Source organism: Chiloscyllium punctatum, chromosome 40 (assembly GCF_047496795.1).
Source record: "Chiloscyllium punctatum isolate Juve2018m chromosome 40, sChiPun1.3, whole genome shotgun sequence".
NCBI classification, from domain to species: Eukaryota; Metazoa; Chordata; class Chondrichthyes; order Orectolobiformes; family Hemiscylliidae; genus Chiloscyllium; species Chiloscyllium punctatum.
Genome location: NC_092778.1, coordinates 50,924,524 through 50,941,570, shown reverse-complemented (window position 1 = coordinate 50,941,570; position 17,047 = coordinate 50,924,524). Strand labels below are relative to the sequence as shown.

The window sequence follows — 17,047 nt, the reverse complement described above, 5'->3', positions numbered from 1 at the left end:
CAGAAATTCCTGCCATCATCCAGATGAACTCTTGGTTCTTGAAGATGCCAGAGACTCAAGTCAGACAGTTATTTCTGCAACAGTCTTGGCCACTCATCTTTAGCATTTGGAGTGCAAGGTATGGTCAATTAAAATACTGCAGTGCTTCGATTGAACTGCAAAAGCTGTGGACTTTTCTCATTGAAAGAATATTACATGAAATGTTTTACCATTTTACTGTCCTGCAAAAATGCTACTATCTTGCATTCCCAGCAGCAATGATCCCTTGCATCAACAATTTATTAATGCATTCCAAACTTTAAGACAAAAAGTATATAATGAAATTCAGAATTATAATGCCTACTCCACATGTTGTGATGACAGGATCCTTGAACACACTGCAACAAAGTTGGCAGCATAACTTCACCGAAGGCTGTTCTGCAAAAACCAATGGTTCCTGGAATAAACAGATTAGATTATTATTCATGGTATGGACACCAAAAGTCAAACCAAATTGACATGCTGACAATTTAAAGTTATGATTTACTTCACAGATAATGCAAATTAGCTTGCTTTTAAGTTTCAGTTTATTTAACAAGCTATTAATTTAGTTTGACTTTATCTTCCTCACTTCGTTTTCATTAAAAAATTTCTAAATAAAATCTTACAAATAAATAGCAAGATATGTGGCAGTTTTGGAGGACTCAGCAAAGGAAACTTTTCTGTCATTTCAGCAATTTTGTTAGTTGATCACCAGACTAAGTCAATTGTTATGTTTCTAGTTCTAGACAAAAGTCTGAAGCATTTTAGTGGTAGCTTGATTTTTGTATCTCTTGACTGGATTTAGTTACATTTATATTTAAATCATAAAGCGATAAAAATGCACAGAAGAAAATGTTATGGATGCGGAAATCTAAGCTCTTGCCTGTTTTAAGTATAACTAAATCTCATTTTAACGGCCCTCCCTTCCCCAAACAATTCCCAAGACTGACAATTCACACACCTGCTCATCTTCCTCTTCGTGCAGAGAAAATGTAGATCGTAGGGACATACTGGATTCTGAGTGTAGTGACCTAACAGATATCGCTGAGTCTGACCGACGTGGAGTACTGATAGGAGGCTGCAAAAAGGCATCACTATTGTTTGCATTTCATACACTATACACAAACAGGATTTATTTTCTACTTATATAACTCTGATCATTATCATTTACACCATTTAACACTATTGTTTATTTTAAGTGCAGGTTCAAAACAGAAATAGTCAGAAGTAAACTGAACACTTTCTATACAAATCATTAACAAACAATTTAACAATACAGCTAATGTGTTGAATACATTTTGAGTTGGTCTAACAAATTCAGCATTAAATCCCATTTCAACGCAACATTCAGTGAGTAACAAAATATAGTATTTCATAGATCCAAAAGGAGCGAAAACAATAAACTATTCCACAGTTCCATTTCCCTAACTATTTATAAAACGTAGCCGTGCTACCACAGGATTCAAGTGCAGGGAAAAGCACATCAAAGACCAACTCGTTGTAATGGCACAAAAGCAGTCAGCCATAAAGGTAACTCAAACACAAGATAAATAAAACCTAGTATCTTATACTTCACTTCAAACAAGAAAATACACAAGAAATTACCTTGGGACTTCAGTTAAAATCGCTGTATCTCCAAATTCTAATAACTTTGTAAAGGCATTTGCTGGGCTAACTATGACAACATTAGCACTCTGCAGCAGCACTTGTCCTAATCACTGCAACCTTTCTATCCCAGCAAATCTGGTGATTTCCTGCTATTCAATTAACATGAGTCGCACTTTGCTGTTTCCTGCACTGGGGGCCTAACCAAGGGCAATAAAATATGCCATTGACATATTTTGCACAGACAACTTAAAAATTTGCATTTAGCTTTCAGAAACAGTTCAGGAAGGTACTTAGAACAAGCAAGGCAAGTTCTGGTCAAAAAAAGGTTACCTTATTATCATTCAAATTTACACTATGTCGTTGATCTAATCTAAAGTTGAATATAGAATGGTAGGTAAAGAGAAAAATTCAGCATTTCTTTAAAAGTATGATGAGTTGCAGGGTCCACTCTAAGTTTCATGCTACTTAATTAGGAGTTGCACCGAGAACACAGCTTTCCAACAACCTTAGGGACCCAAAGTATAACCCAAACGGAGCTGTTAAAATGTTAATAGCTCAATCCTATATATAATGTCCCATTTCTCTGAAAATGCTCAGATATGGAGCAACCATTTCCTGAGGTGAAAAACATGGATATTTGCCAAATTCCACTCTCCCAGTGACTACTTCTTTCAACAGCACCTATTCCAATAATACTTACAAACGGTAAGCCTGTAAATCTGTAACAAGGCTTTTAAAAAATTAGATTTGGATTCCTGACATATTTGATACATTTAATATAGCAATTGTTCAAAGTTCACAAGAATGCAGTCATCATCAGAGTTAGCAAACAAAGTGGAACTGTTTAAACAAAAATAGAAGATAAATAGACCCTCAAAAACGAGAGACTTATGGACTTTCCTCAATTGTGGGGGAGAATTTTGGAAAGCTATGAGAGAAGATCAAAGGATCATATGAAAAGGTACAGTGTGATGAGAGAAAGGCAATATGAATTCAGAAAAGCCAGGTTATTGCTGGCTAATTTTAGTTATGCTTGGATGAGCTTACAGATCATGCGGGTGACAAAGTTGGTACTATCCATCTGCATTTGATGAAAACAGTTGATACTAGTCTTCATGACAGACTGATTCCTGGGATGGCAGGACTGACATATGAAAAGAGACTAGATCAGAGGATTATATTCACTGGAGGTCAGAAGAATAAGGGGGGAATTCTCATAGAAGCCTATAAAATTCTAACAGTGCAACACGGAAAAATGCAAGAAACATGTTCCTGATGACAAGGCAGTCCAGTACAAGGGGTCGCCCTCTAAAGGATAAGGGGTAGGCCATTTAGGACCAAAGTGAGGAAAATATTCTTGACCTAGAGAATAATAAGTCTATGGAATTCTCTGTCACAGAAAACAGTGGAGGCCAAGATGTTGAATGTTTTCAAGGAGACAGTTATGGTTCTTAGGGCTAAAGTGATTGAAGGGTATGGGGCGAAAGCAGAAACAGGGTTCTAAATAGATGACAAGCCATGGTCATATTGAGTTGCAGAGCAGGCTCAAAAAGTCAAATGACCTACTCCTGTTCCTATTTTTTAAATGTTTTACTTGGTGCATGTCCATAGAACATGTAAAATAATGAAGTGGACTGATGTGTGTTTGAGATGATGTCAAAAAGTGTCAGAGTACAAGCAGTAGAGTCCCATAGAGTTGCCATTGGAGCAATCATTGATTTAAATGTTTATTAATTATTTAGAAGCAAGAATATTGCTCAAGATGTTCAAGTTAGATCATTCTAACCTTGATATAGTGCGATCACCAGAAAGATACGGGCATGCAAGGTCATTGGACAGAGAGTGAGGTGGCTGATACAACCCAGTAGGATCAAACATAATGTCATGAGATTAAGTAGAGGTGAGACCGTAGGTTATACCTTTAATGGGATTTACAAGAGGTCATAGTAGGAAATGCACTTTTGGAAAGTTCAGTGGAAAGGTCATTAAAACTCAGTTCAAAATATACAGCGAAAAAACAAACACGGCAAGGAAAGAAAACAAAACATTGGTATACACAGCTAAGGTTGTGACTTTGAAGTTTGAGACGTTAAAATTGTGCCTGATCACAATGAGGCAGCTGGAATGTTGTATCATGGTTAGCTGTATTACCCAAAAGGACACAGAAATAGAAGAAGCAACACAGTGGGATAGGAGGCTAATTCCTAAACATAAAGAACCAAGTTATTAGGAATATTTCTGCACTCGTGAGTCATTACTATCCAGAAAATAGGGGGAGCTTTAGAGGAGGTCTGTAACATTTTTCAGGAGGCTAGAGAACTTCGACCCTTTGGAGTTTTTCCAACTGAGTACAGGATTTGAGGGCATGGTGGTAGAGTTCAATACTAAAGATGTTGAAAGAAACTGTAGCTGCAAAGTACCTACCATTACATCATCCTCATCCCTTGGTGAATAGGTCAAGGTGCTGGACGACGAAGGGGTCCGTCGATGCTGCTTGAAGGTATTTGTCCCATCAGCTGTACACCAACAGAATAAAATTATCCCTCCTTCATTTAAAATTGTCTAGAACTGGCACTTCTACATTCCACATTAACAAAGTGTTCTTTTATTGTGTTTTCTCACAGTAGAAAATCTTAATACTTTTAATGCATCAACTTGTACTTGGTCAAGCATTTTATTACTTGTCAAGTTATATATTGGTTATGGCCAATCACAGAAAAATCTAGCATTTCAAATGCTGGTTGCTGAATAATGAGAAATACTTCCTAGGTACTGCAACTGAAGTCACTACTGCAGCCAATGCCTATCACAGTTTGGAAGCCCTGACCAGAACTCTCTGCAAGCCAACTTGCTAATATTCATTGAAACAGTTTTCTCCAGGCTACTTTAAAACTGCCATGCCCAGATTAACAGACCTGTTCAAACTTTGAATGTAACAGTGCAAAAACGCAATCTACTCCCTTTCCAATACTGCAGGAAGTAAGCCAAGCAATACAGCATGACATGAAGCACAAATAAAGATGATGACGATGATAGTAATGATAGGGAGGCAAAAGGAAGAGATAAGAAATAATAATGGAGGAAAGGCAAGACAGAAGCACACTGAAAGAAGTGCGAAAATACAGGAATGGTGGAGAGGAAAGAAAGGTAGAGGAAAATGTTGTAGGAAGGAAAGGGAAAAGGAAACAGATTGAGAAAAAGGTGAATGTAAATGGTGGGATAAGAAAACAACTAGAAAGTGGGGGAATTGCATGATATTTCATGCATTCCCCATTGCCACTTGCCTTAGCTAAAGGAACGTACAGATTCTTTCTCTCTCTCGAGTCAATACGGTTTTTAATTTCAAAAATATATTTGATTCACAAATTATAAAAATACAAGACTGCAAAAAATACAATGAACTTTGATATTCCTAGTTACAATCTGAATCCAGTTGCAACAAAAAGGCATTTTATAATCATGAAAGGAAATTTTTTACATTTCTTTATGGCAAATGAGGAGGTCTCAGATCTTATGAGACCCCCGCTATACTTCAGCTGAAAGATCTTAGACTGTGGTCTTTCCCCACTGCACCTAGTTGGCAGTTGCACAAAGCTTTATGGTGTCCCTCAGCACATAGCCCTGGACTGTAGAATGTGCCAGTCATGATCAACTTTTTGCACTGGAAGAGCAATAAGTTTTAGATAGACCAAACAGCGTCCTTCTCCGAATTGATGGTCCTTCAGGTTTGGTCAATGTTTGTCTCTGTGTGGATCTTGGTGAACAGCCCGTATTGCGCAAGTCCTACGTCACAGAGCTGCTGGGTCAAACTTCAACAAAAATCATTGCATCTCTCTACAGACCTTTGCACAGGCACATTCCTGACAGTTTCACTAAAAACGTCAAGGCCAGAGTAACTTTTATTTGTTGGTTTATGGTTTGGGATAAACATAACACACTTCATTTATATGGACCTAGCATGCCTGAAAATTAATGTGTGATTAAAGTTGCATGTCACAGCAATATTTCTATTTTTCTCATGTGGTACACCAGGCCAGGGCTGCCTCAGTTTTGTTTCTCCTTCAAATCTATCACGGAGGATCATTATCATAATGATAAAATCATTTCCTGTCAGTACTTCATCAAAATTAACTGCTAGACAAATATTTCATTACTTGTAATCAAATAAAATGTGCCAACAGCAAATTTTGTACTCAAGAGTATTCTAATGGTGACTTACTTTAGCGTCCTGACTAACTTTAGATTTTAATATGTCCATGCAGTGCAAACTCCAAGCAGACATAGGCTGAAATACTAAGCAATGAATTAATAATAAATTAACAGCTGTGCGTTAATTTAGACTGCTTTCACTGCACATTACTTCATTTTGCTATAGACCAATCCGCAACATATGGTAACATTTAGAATCAGTAGTAAATGAACCAAGAAAGTGCTGTGGAATTATACATTTTACTCTTTAAAACTTCAATCACACAAAAAAAACTATTGTAGACCGCAGCTGACTAGCTCAGAAGGCTAATTCAACACAGATAGAATCACGGAATCATGGAAACAAGCCATTTGGCCCATCAAGTTCACAGTGACCCTCCAAACAGCATCCCAACAGGATCCAACCCTACTACCCTATCCCTGTTACCCTATATTTCGCATGATTAACCCACCAAACCTGCAGACCACTGGACACTATGGGCAATCGAGCATAGCCAATCTATGTAATCTGCACATTTTTGGACTGTGGGAGGAAACCGGAACACCTAGAAGAAACCCACACAGATATGGGGAGAATGTAGAAACTCCAAGCAGACAGACAGTCACCTGAAGGTGGAATCGAACTCAGGTCCCTGGCGCTGCGAGGCAGCAGTGCTAACCACTGTGCCTTCTTTGCAGTCTTCTTTTATGGATAGACTACCAAGAATTGGTGGGACTTTCAAACTTATCAGATGGCTAAAGTTTCACTACACTCACTCAATCCTGTTTGGTGTTCAAATAACAGTCATCCTTACCTTTAGTGATGGTTGTAACAGTAGAATACGCTGGACCAAAAGTAGTTTCCATCCTTGTCTGTTTTTGAAGGAAAATAAAAAGGTTTAAATTCCTGGTCTGGAGGAGAAGAGGATGCACTGGTAATGCAATCAGCTAAAATTTTGGGTTGACCGGATTTGTATCCAGCTAAGTTCCACCACATTTACAAGCAAGTTCCTCTCCCCTATGTGAGCACCACTAGAAGAGACAGGAGTGGCAACATGATGGCACTCATTCAAAGTCCTGACAGTTGTTTTTGCTGCAGCAATGTAGCACAATTCAATAAAACTAATTTTAATAACGGTTTCTGACTGGCTGATGATCTCTTTCATCACTCCTGTAATTAACAAAATATATAATAAACTCAAAGAAAAGTGCGATATAGTAAAAAGGTTTCTATGCTGTAGCATCTGTATTGGGTAAATTTTCAAGCACGCTACTGTAGGAATGGAGGCTTTCTGGGTGAATATCATTAATCTGCTTTTTCTGCTAATATTGTCCACCTCCACTTTCTAGATAGGATTGATTCTTTACTGAAGTCAGTCTCCGTGAGTGAGTCTACCAATATAATTTCCCCAGGGTCCATTACTCATACGCATGTCTTGTGTGCACGTCAACAGGTTATCTACTTTGGGGAATGGCAAAACCATTTGCTGTTAACTCTGATCATATTGTCATCCAATATCCATTCGTATTTAATAACAGCAACAATGGGAGCCAGAGATGTTGATGGCAATGGCAGTACCAATTACTCACCTATATTCACTAGATTACTATAAAATTTTGTTGGCTGTTTTCCAAGTTACAGTCCCCGCTATTTTCCCATTGAAATTCAGACTCCGACACAATGCGTTCGGGTAGTATTTGCTTTGTTCCCTTCCCTCTGGCAATTAGTGATTGAAAAGGACTTGAGGGTTGCTAAAACAAAAAAAAAGGACAAGCCCTACGTTCTCCATGCTTTCTGCACATGTTCTGCTATTCAATTTGTGGTTTCAAACTTCAGAAAATGCCACAAAAACTTATTGTTCCAGGGAAATAATGTAGAAATTCTTGGGTTTACCTCCTAACAGATCAACTCCATCTACTTGGCATGATACATGGCACTTACAATGCTGGTATTGTCTATCACAGGTATGTTCGCGGCACCTCCAGAGAAACGGTTGTAGCGATTGTTCTTGGTTGAGGTCATAATCTAGAACAACACCCAGTCTTCTACTTTAAGTCCATTCCCTATTATTGGGGAAGAAAAATATAAATTATGAACTGCATGTGGTGTGTGTGCGCACACATGTGCATATTTTATACTGTATTTGGAAAGTGAGAAATTCTTTCAAAACATAGTATCGATCACACATTTTCAGTTTGAGTAGAATATTCAGAAAACAAAACATTAGCCAGAGATCACAGAAAACAATGTTGGAATATTATATACTTTTTTTTTAAAAAATGGAAAATTGTACATTGGAAGGACTCTGAATTTTAACTTATTTCCACAATCAAACTCTGACGCGTGCTCTCTATCACAGAATAGCTGAAAGGTGTTACATGTTGATAAAGCTTTTTCTCTTTCAGCCTTCGTGACAAACAAGAAAAAATAGACTGCGAGGCTCAAAGTACATTCTGCCGATCATACAAAGTGCAATGTCTTGTATGAATTGCAGTGCCTGTACAATACTAAGTATATATGCGAGAAATCTCAGTGACTGACGACTCAAATCAAAGATGTTTCTTTCATTGTTTGAAATAGACAGACCAGGTTCAACCAGGTCATTGTTCAAAACCAAAAACTCATTTCATAGGATTCTTCAATCGAGCAGCAATTGCTGGGCAATCTTTAATGGCGCTTACAGCTACACTAACAACCAATTGATTCCTGAAGAAGGGCTTATGCCCGAAACATCAATTCTCCTGCTCCTTGGATGCTGCCTGACCTGCTGCGCTTTCCCAGCAACACATTTTCAGCTCTGATCTCCAGCATCTGTAGTCCTCACTTTCCCCTCAATTGAAGATCGTCAAGCTCATAACATGGTTCATTTATGCTTGCCAGAGGCGAACACAGGAATTACAACCAGAAGTAGGCCATTCAATCCCTCAAGTCTGCTCCTTCACTCAATAAAGGTTATGGCTGATGTGATTTGAACTTTAACTTTGCACTCGGGCCTACATCTGATAACCTTCCTCACCCCACCCTGCCTTAAAAATATTCTAAGACTCTGCTTCCACTACCTTTTAAAGATAGAGTTCCAAAGACTCAACTGAGAAATCATTTTGCCTCATCTGTTTTAAATGGGCAGTGGGCATTCACTCTCAGAGACCAGTTCCCTGCGAACAAAAGAAAATGTTCAGTCTTCACAATTTTTTTGAATTACCCAGAAGGTGGGGAGCCTACGGTTCCCTGGTGTTTTCTCCTTGGCAACACATCAAAAGACCATGAGATATTGGAATAGATCATTCAGCCCATCGAGACTGCTCTACAATCCAATCACGGCTGATATATGTTTCTCAACCCCATTCTCCTGCCTTCTCTCCCCAACTTTTAATTCCCTTACTAATCAAGAATCTATCTATCTATCCATTCTGTCTTAAATATACTCAATGGCTTGCCTTCTACAGCTCTCTGCAGCAATGAATTCTACAGATTCACCACCTTCTGGCTGAAGAAATTACTCCTCAGCTCAGTTCTAAAGGGTCATCCCTTCACACTGTGTCTATACCCTCCACTTCTCCTACTAGTAGAAATATCATGTTCACATTCGCTCTATCCAGACCTCTCAGTATTCTTTAAGTTTCAATCAGATCTCTCCTCATCCATTGAGTACAGATCCAGAGTTCTCAACTGCTGCGCATATGACACACCCTTTATCCCCAGGTTTATTCTTGTAAACTTCCTCTGTATTTGCTCCAAAGCCAGCATAACCGCTCTTAAGGTTTGGGGCCCAAAACTGCTTAGAAGGTTCCAAATGTAGTCTGACCAGAGCCTCATTCAGCCTCAGCAGTATATCCCTAGCCTTGTATTCTCGTCCTCCCGAAATGAATGCTTAACACGCATCTGCCTTCCTAAATGTCAATTGAACCTACACTGAATTAGAATCCTGAACTAGAATTCCTAAATCCCTTTGTGCTTTCCCCATTTAGAAAATAATTTACACTTCAATTCTTCCTACCAAAGTGCATAACCTCACACTCTCCCACATTGTATTCCATCTGCCACCTTTTTGCCCACTCTCCGAGACTGTCCAAATCCATCTGCAGCCTCCCTGCCTTCTCAACACTACCTGTTCATCAACCTATTTTTCTGTCATCTGAAGATGCAGCAACAATGCCCTCAGTTACATTCATTAATGATCTGGATGAAGGATCAGTGTTGACTTTACAATCAATTAGCAATTAATGCTCCCAAAGTATAAACTGAGATCATTTGAAATTTGGCATTTTTGATTTGTCTTGAGGAGTATTAGCAACAATTTTTTCCGAAACATATAAGAGTTAGCCTGTACCAATCCCAGGCCTATTGCCTAGTATCATAACATGGTATCAGCTCTGCATCAATAGATCTACAGGCAGAAAGAGCAATGCTACACAGAACTCTCAATGTAAATCAGAGGGAGTACTGCAGAGTTCATCCATGTCACTTCCTAATAGATTAGGTGAAGAAGCTTTTACATAGAACATATGGTCTGCTGAAACACATATAGCATTAATCCAAAAAAAATTAACTTCATTTAGTATGAAATTTTTCAGCAGGATAAAGTAAAATCAAGTAGGATGTAATAATAGTGTTGGTCTACAACTATTTGCTCCAAGCTTATGCTGGAGCTTAGAGCTGCAGCCACCATGTGAAATGCTGAACATAACTGGAATCTGGAACTTTGCCAAGGTCACGAACCTGTATTAGTCCCCAAGGACTAATCAAGAAGGTAAAATGCAAAGAATAGTATTAGTCAGGAGTTAGGTTTGATAGAAATACAGAAACAGAAAGTGTACAATATAGCAGATAGTTATAGTCTGTGTTGGTTGAGAAAGGAACCATCCAGGCTAATTTCATTTTCCAGCTTTATCTGAGATCTTATAGTTTAAAATATTCCAAGGTACTTCCAAGTATTGCTTAAATGAGCCTCACCCCCATTTTGGGCAACAAGTTCTAAACACCAACATTCTCTGGGTTAAAAAGAAAATTGATATTTTGCCGTGCACACAACCTCCACTTGACCATTTTTTTTGAGGAAAATGAATTTAATATAAATTCACCCAGAAAAATGTACAGTACAACAATCTTGTAATAAAATGCTTCAGAGCTTTGGGAGCCCTCATGCATAAATCACAATAAAGTCAGTATACGGGCTCAGCAGATAATAGAGAAGGCAAGAAAATTGAAGCAACCAATAAAGGCCAAAAGATTTTATTAGGCAATCAACATTTATCATAGAATCATAACAGTGTGGAAGCAGGATATTCAGCCAATCGAGTTCACACTGGCCCTCCAAATACCAACCCACCCAAACCCACCTTCAGACTCTATCCCTGTAACCCAGCATTTCCCATGGCTACTCCATCTAGCCTGCACACCCCTAGACACTACAGGCATTTTAAGCATGGCCAATCTACCTAACTGCCCATCTTTGAACTGTGGAGAATCCAGTGGAAACCCACACAAACACAGGAAGACCATGCAAACTCTATACAGTCACCCAATGGATGATTTGAACCCAGGTCCCTGAGGTTGTGAGGCAGCAGTACTAACCACTGAGCCACTCTGGCACCACTTGATTTCTTTTTTAAGGTCCTAACTACAATTATTTGGGAAAAAAACAAGTTTCATAATTTATTTACATCTGTTCTAGCCATATTTGCTAGAGAATGTCTGCTTTTCATTAGCTGAAATCAAACACTGGATTTCCCAGAAATATCCCTACATTCCTTACCATCTGCAATCCGCAGAGGAAATAATGCAGTCCAGATTAGTTTCCCTGAAGTGGCCTACTGTTTACATGATTCAAAAGTAGCATGATGTTACAAGAGACGTCTTTTTATTGCATTTTCTGCTCTTTAATTTGGCTAAAAAAAACTATTTACATATCAACACCAACTTTACTTAGATTACTTACAGTATGGAAACAGGCCCTTCGGCCCAACAAGTCCCCACTGACCCGTCAAAGCGCTTTAGAGCTAACAAAAACCAAAGTACCTTTAAAACATCTTCTAAACTCCAATCAATTTCAGGAGTCGATTAAAATAAATTTTTCTGGTCAAATCGAAAGAATTATGGATATCACTGGACCATTATCGAGAAACACAAGGTTTTCCCCTGATAGTTGAACTGAGTGGTAAGTGGTTGAACACTACAAATCCAGAAAGAAACATTTGCAATACCTGGTGCTATGACACCGGTTCACCCCTTGAGCCACGAAAACATCTCCATCATCTGAAAGGCTAAAATCATGGCAAGGGGTGAAGCTCAGCTGGCCACAACAGCCAAGATGTCGATGACCTCAGAGCTATACCGAAACCTGGTCTCAAAATGTCTCCACGTGTGGATAACTTACAGTGAGGCTCACAAGATGGCAACCAAATACAAGTTATCATCAAGAATATTTAACAAAAATTCAACTGGTAAAGTCGTGTGGAAATTGGAATCATTTCATGCTTGCAATTTATATTTGATAAAAATTACCATTTCATGGAATAAGCTGCCAGTGGAAGTGGGAGAGATGGGTACAATTACAAGATGTAAAAGATATTTGGGCAGATACATTCATAGAGTTATAGAAATGTACAGCACGGAAACAGACCCTTCGGTCTAACCTGTCCATGCCGACCAGATATCCCAACCCAATCTAGTCTCACCTGCCAGCACCCAGCCCATATCCCTCCAAACCCTTCCTATTCATATACCATCCAGCTGCCTTCTAAATGTTGCAATTGTACCAGCCTCCTCCACTTCCTCTGGCAGCTCATTCCATACACATACCACATCTGTGTGAAAAAGGTGCGCTGTAGGTCTCCTTTATATCTTTCTCCTCTCACCCTAAACCTATGCCCCCTAGTTCTGGACTCCCTTGACCCCAGGGATAGGAAAGGCTTATTGGGATATGGAGTAAATGGGAGCATTTAGTTTGGGATACCAGGTTAGCCTGGAGGATTTATATTGCAAGCAAGTCAAGAAAGAACCCTGCTTCAAATTAGTCCCTTGTGGTTTGGCTGGAAGTTGCATTCAGTTATCGTCATGAAAGTTGGTGGCATCAGCTGTGCCTCCAACAGCAGCATGACCATGCAGTATCAACTCATTCAGTCCCAGCAATCAAGGCAGAGGGGTCAAAAGAACAGCTGCCACAAGGGCGAGGGAATTTAGTTATCACTATCACTTCCCACCACTGGTGAGGTTGCTGATGCAAAAGCAGATATCAGCTTTGAAGTAGAGTCATAGCGTGCAGAAACACACCCTTTGGTCCAATTCGTCCTTGCCAATCAGGTATCCCAAACTAAACGAGTCCCATTGGCCTGCATCTCATCCATATCCCTCTAAACCTTTCCAACTTCATGTACCTGTCCAAACATCTTTTAAATCTTGCACTGTAATTGCACCCATCTCTACCAATGGCAGCTCATTCCAAGAAATGATTTTTTTCCCAAAATCTGGCTAAAGCCTTCATATTTGCAGATGTACTACAAAACCAACTCACACAGCAACAAGATAAATGGGCTGATGTGCAAAGTGAACCTGAATACCAGGTGCAGGCCTTTCCTTCCATTCTACTGCAGCAATATCCATAATATCAAATGAATATGCAACTTCCTTCTGAAGGTTACAAATTACTATTCAAATGCATGTAAAGTGAGACACAGTCCTCTGTGCAAAGGGCTGCAATGCAGTCACATGTTACAACATCAGTTAGTGATTGAAACAATGTGCGTTTACTAAGTATGCTTTCAAACATCCTTCTGCTTTTTGCAGAATTTTGTTTCCTTATCCGGGAACTGGGGAAGAGAGAGGGGTACTATGGAACACAGACACAAACAGCTGGAATGTACTTAGCTATCTGAATAATAAAAGATAAATACACTCGGGGGATGAGAAGTCAATCATGACCCTATTCTTGAACACAATAAAGAACGGAGGATGCTGAAGATCTGAACCAGAAATGGCTGGGAGAAACTCAGCAGGTCTGGCAGCATGCGTGGAGAGAAAGGAGAATTAACTTTTCAAGTCCAGTGACCCTTCTTTAGAAGTCCTTATGCTTGCACTGTTTTAACTGCAGTTAGGATGAGATGTGAGGGGTTTCACTTAACAACTGTAGCTTGACCCAGTTCAAAACAGCAAACCGGTACCAAAATCAAGCTGACCTCTATCCTTACAATTCAATACTGCAGGTATGACTTACTCTTGACAAACAGCATGCATTCATTTACAGTACTACTGAATGCCCCTAAATTATCAAAACAAAAGTAAACACTTTGTTAAGATGCCAAGATAAACTGAGTAAATTCAAAGTAGTAATATTAATGTCCTTGAATTTACAGTTTTGGTTTATAAAGCTATGAGACAGCCCCAGCAGAACGGATTCCTTTACCCAAGGAAGGATCGCCAGACTGATTCTAGGATGATTTGGAGATGCTGGTGTTAGCCTGGGGTGCACAAAGTTAAAAATCACACAATACCAGGTTATAGTCCAACAGATTTATTTGGAAGCACCAGCTTTCGGAGCACTGCTCCTTCATCAGGTGATTCTAGGATGGTAGGATTGTTCAGTAAGGAGACAATGAGGACACTGGCTGTATTCTTCACAGCTGAGAAGGGAGATCTTTTTGACACACAAACTTCTTTCAGGGTGGATGCAGGAAGGTTGTTTCATATGGATAAGGATTGTTATTGTCCAGATTGAGGGGATGGAACATCTGGTAAGGTGTGGGCCACATAGGACTGAGATGAGGAGGAATTTCTTCAATCAGATGGTGGTGAATCTTTAGAATCCTCTTCCCCACAGGACTGTGAAGGCTTAGTCATGGAGTATGCTCATGACAGAGTTCAACAGATTTCTAGATATTGACGGTGTCAAAGTCTATGGGGAATAATGCTGGAAAATGGCAGAGCAGGCTGGATAGGCTGAGTGACGTCCTCCTGCTCCTGATTCCAACTAAAATGAGCTTAACGATCAAGGGAAAGCATGTACAACTTAAACTTGCATCTAATTAGCAACCATCGTTATGGCATCACACATCAGGATATCACATCTTTAAAATGAAATATTAAGTTATTAGTAATAAATATAAGTACTCATTCCACCAAATGCCCATTAATTAAATGTGACTAATAAAATGGTTTTGTTAACCGTCATGAGGGATAAGTGAAAAGGAGGTAAATGAACAAAGTGGGTAATTCCACCCACCCCTCATCCTCCAAAAGAGCCAATTATACTTGCTGGAGGTGTGCAGAATTTAAAGGTATGGATGATAAAGAAAAAAGCTGTTCCCATTTGTTCATGCTATAGGACTGGGGGCACAGATTGAAGATTTTGGAAAGAGATACTGCGGGGAGGAGTTGGAGAGAGACGAGAAGAAGAAGGCAGGAAAGAACTTTTGTGGTGAAGACCTTTTCTTGTGTTATGCAATGGGAGGGAATGACCTCGAACCCGGTGCTACTATGAACGTAGGAGCGGAGACTGTGAATGATTTCGAAAGGAAACTGGATAAACACTTGATGGAAATAAACCCACATGGCTACAGGGATAGAGCAGGAATGGAAAGTGACCTGACCATTTTGGACATGATGGGCCAAATGCCCTCCTTTTGTGTCAATTTGATTTGAGTCCTAGAGATGTACAGCACGGAAACAGACCCTTCAGTTCAACTTGTCCATGTCACTTAGATATCCCAACCCAATCTAGTCCCACCTGCCAGTACCCGGCCCATATCCCTCCAAACCCTTCCTATTCATATACACATCCAAATGCCTCTTAAAAGTTGCAATTGTACCAGCCACCACGACTTCCTCTGGCAGCTCATTCCATACCCATACCACCCTCTGCGTGAAGAAGTTACCCCTTAGGTCTTTTCTACATCTTTCCCCTCTCACTCTTAACCTATGCCCTCGAGTTCTGAACTCCCCCAAGCCAGGGAAGAGACTTTGTCTATTTATCATATCCATGCCCTTCATGATTTTATAAACTTCTATAACATCACCCCATAGCCTTCGATGCTCCAGGGAAAACAGCCCCAGCCTGTTCAGCCTCTCCCAATAGCTTAAATCCTCCAACCCTTGCAACACCCTTGTGAACTTTTCTGAACCCTTTCAGATTTCAAAACATCTTTCCAATAGGAAGGAGACCAAAACTGCACGCAATATTCCAAAAGTGGCCAAACCAATGTCCTGTACAGCCGCATCATGACCTTCCAGCCCCTGTTCTCAATACTCTGACAATAAAAGGAAAGCATACCAAATGCCTTCTTCACGGTCCTATCTACCTGCAACTCCACTTTCAAGGAGCTATGAACCTGCACTCCAAGGTCTCTTTGTTCAGCAACACTTCCTTCTTGAGCAGTAATTAACAAAAGCAAACAGATTACTCAATTTCCTCACACAACGTGATCTGCCATTTCTCTTACTCAAGTGACAGCATTCAAATACAAGTAACATGACAAAGAATGAGGGGAGTGGAGAGTTTGTGGTAATGTCTCAATAAAAGCAAAATCCTGCAGATGCTGGGAGTCTCAAATTAAAAATAAAGTGCTCAACCAGATTCAACATTTCACATTCAAAATGACTCTCCTCCAGAACTCAAAGGGGTTGGAAAATTATGGTTTTTTTTAAAAGCTGTGGACAGAAAGACAGAAGGAACAGGCTGTTAGGGTGCTCACAGCTCAAGATAAAAAGGTTGCTAATGGAGGTGAGGGGAAGATGCAGCCTGACATGGAGAGTTTCCAGCATTTCGTTTTTATTTCAGATTTCCAGCACCTGTAGTATTCCACAAATAGATCAACTTAATGGCAGTCTTCGAGTCGGAATATAGGAATAGTAGTCGGCCATTCAGCCTGTCGAATCTGTCCATCACTTGGCATGTTCATGACTAACCTTACACTTCAATGACTTTTATTCACCCATCCCCATAACTTGATGCCACTGATAATCAAAGATCTATCAATCACGACCTTAACCAACAAATAAAAAGCTTCCACAGCCCTCTGCTGTAAAGTCCAAAGATTCACAACCCTCTGAGTATAAGAAATTGTCCTCACCTTGGGCATAAGTGGCACCTCTCTTATCTTTAAATTATATCACTCGATCTGGACTCCCCAACACAGGCAAATATCTTACTTGCATTGACCATGTCTACCCCTTTAAGTTTTTGTCAATTTTGATGAGATTACATCTCATTCTTCAAAACTCTAGAGAATATAGGCT

General features: G+C 39.7%; 1 protein-coding gene across 5 annotated transcripts in view; it reads right to left on the bottom strand.

The window, feature by feature from the left end:
- traf7 (TNF receptor-associated factor 7) overlaps positions 1-17,047 on the bottom strand; it is a 79,561-nt gene that overhangs the window by 22,414 nt on the left and 40,100 nt on the right. For 3 of the 5 annotated variants that reach the window (XM_072559874.1, XM_072559877.1, XM_072559875.1), the window contains exons 2-6: positions 7,760-7,881; positions 6,633-6,690; positions 4,054-4,145; positions 983-1,099; positions 344-436 (exon numbers count right to left, since the gene is read on the bottom strand). In XM_072559874.1, coding sequence (XP_072415975.1) covers positions 344-436; positions 983-1,099; positions 4,054-4,145; positions 6,633-6,690; positions 7,760-7,840 — 441 coding nt within the window. In that variant the 5' untranslated portion in view covers positions 7,841-7,881. Of the gene's footprint in view, positions 1-343; positions 437-982; positions 1,100-1,626; positions 2,150-4,053; positions 4,146-6,632; positions 6,691-7,759; positions 7,882-17,047 lie in introns of those variants that run through there. The other 2 variants (XM_072559876.1, XM_072559878.1) reach the window with 2 other exon arrangements.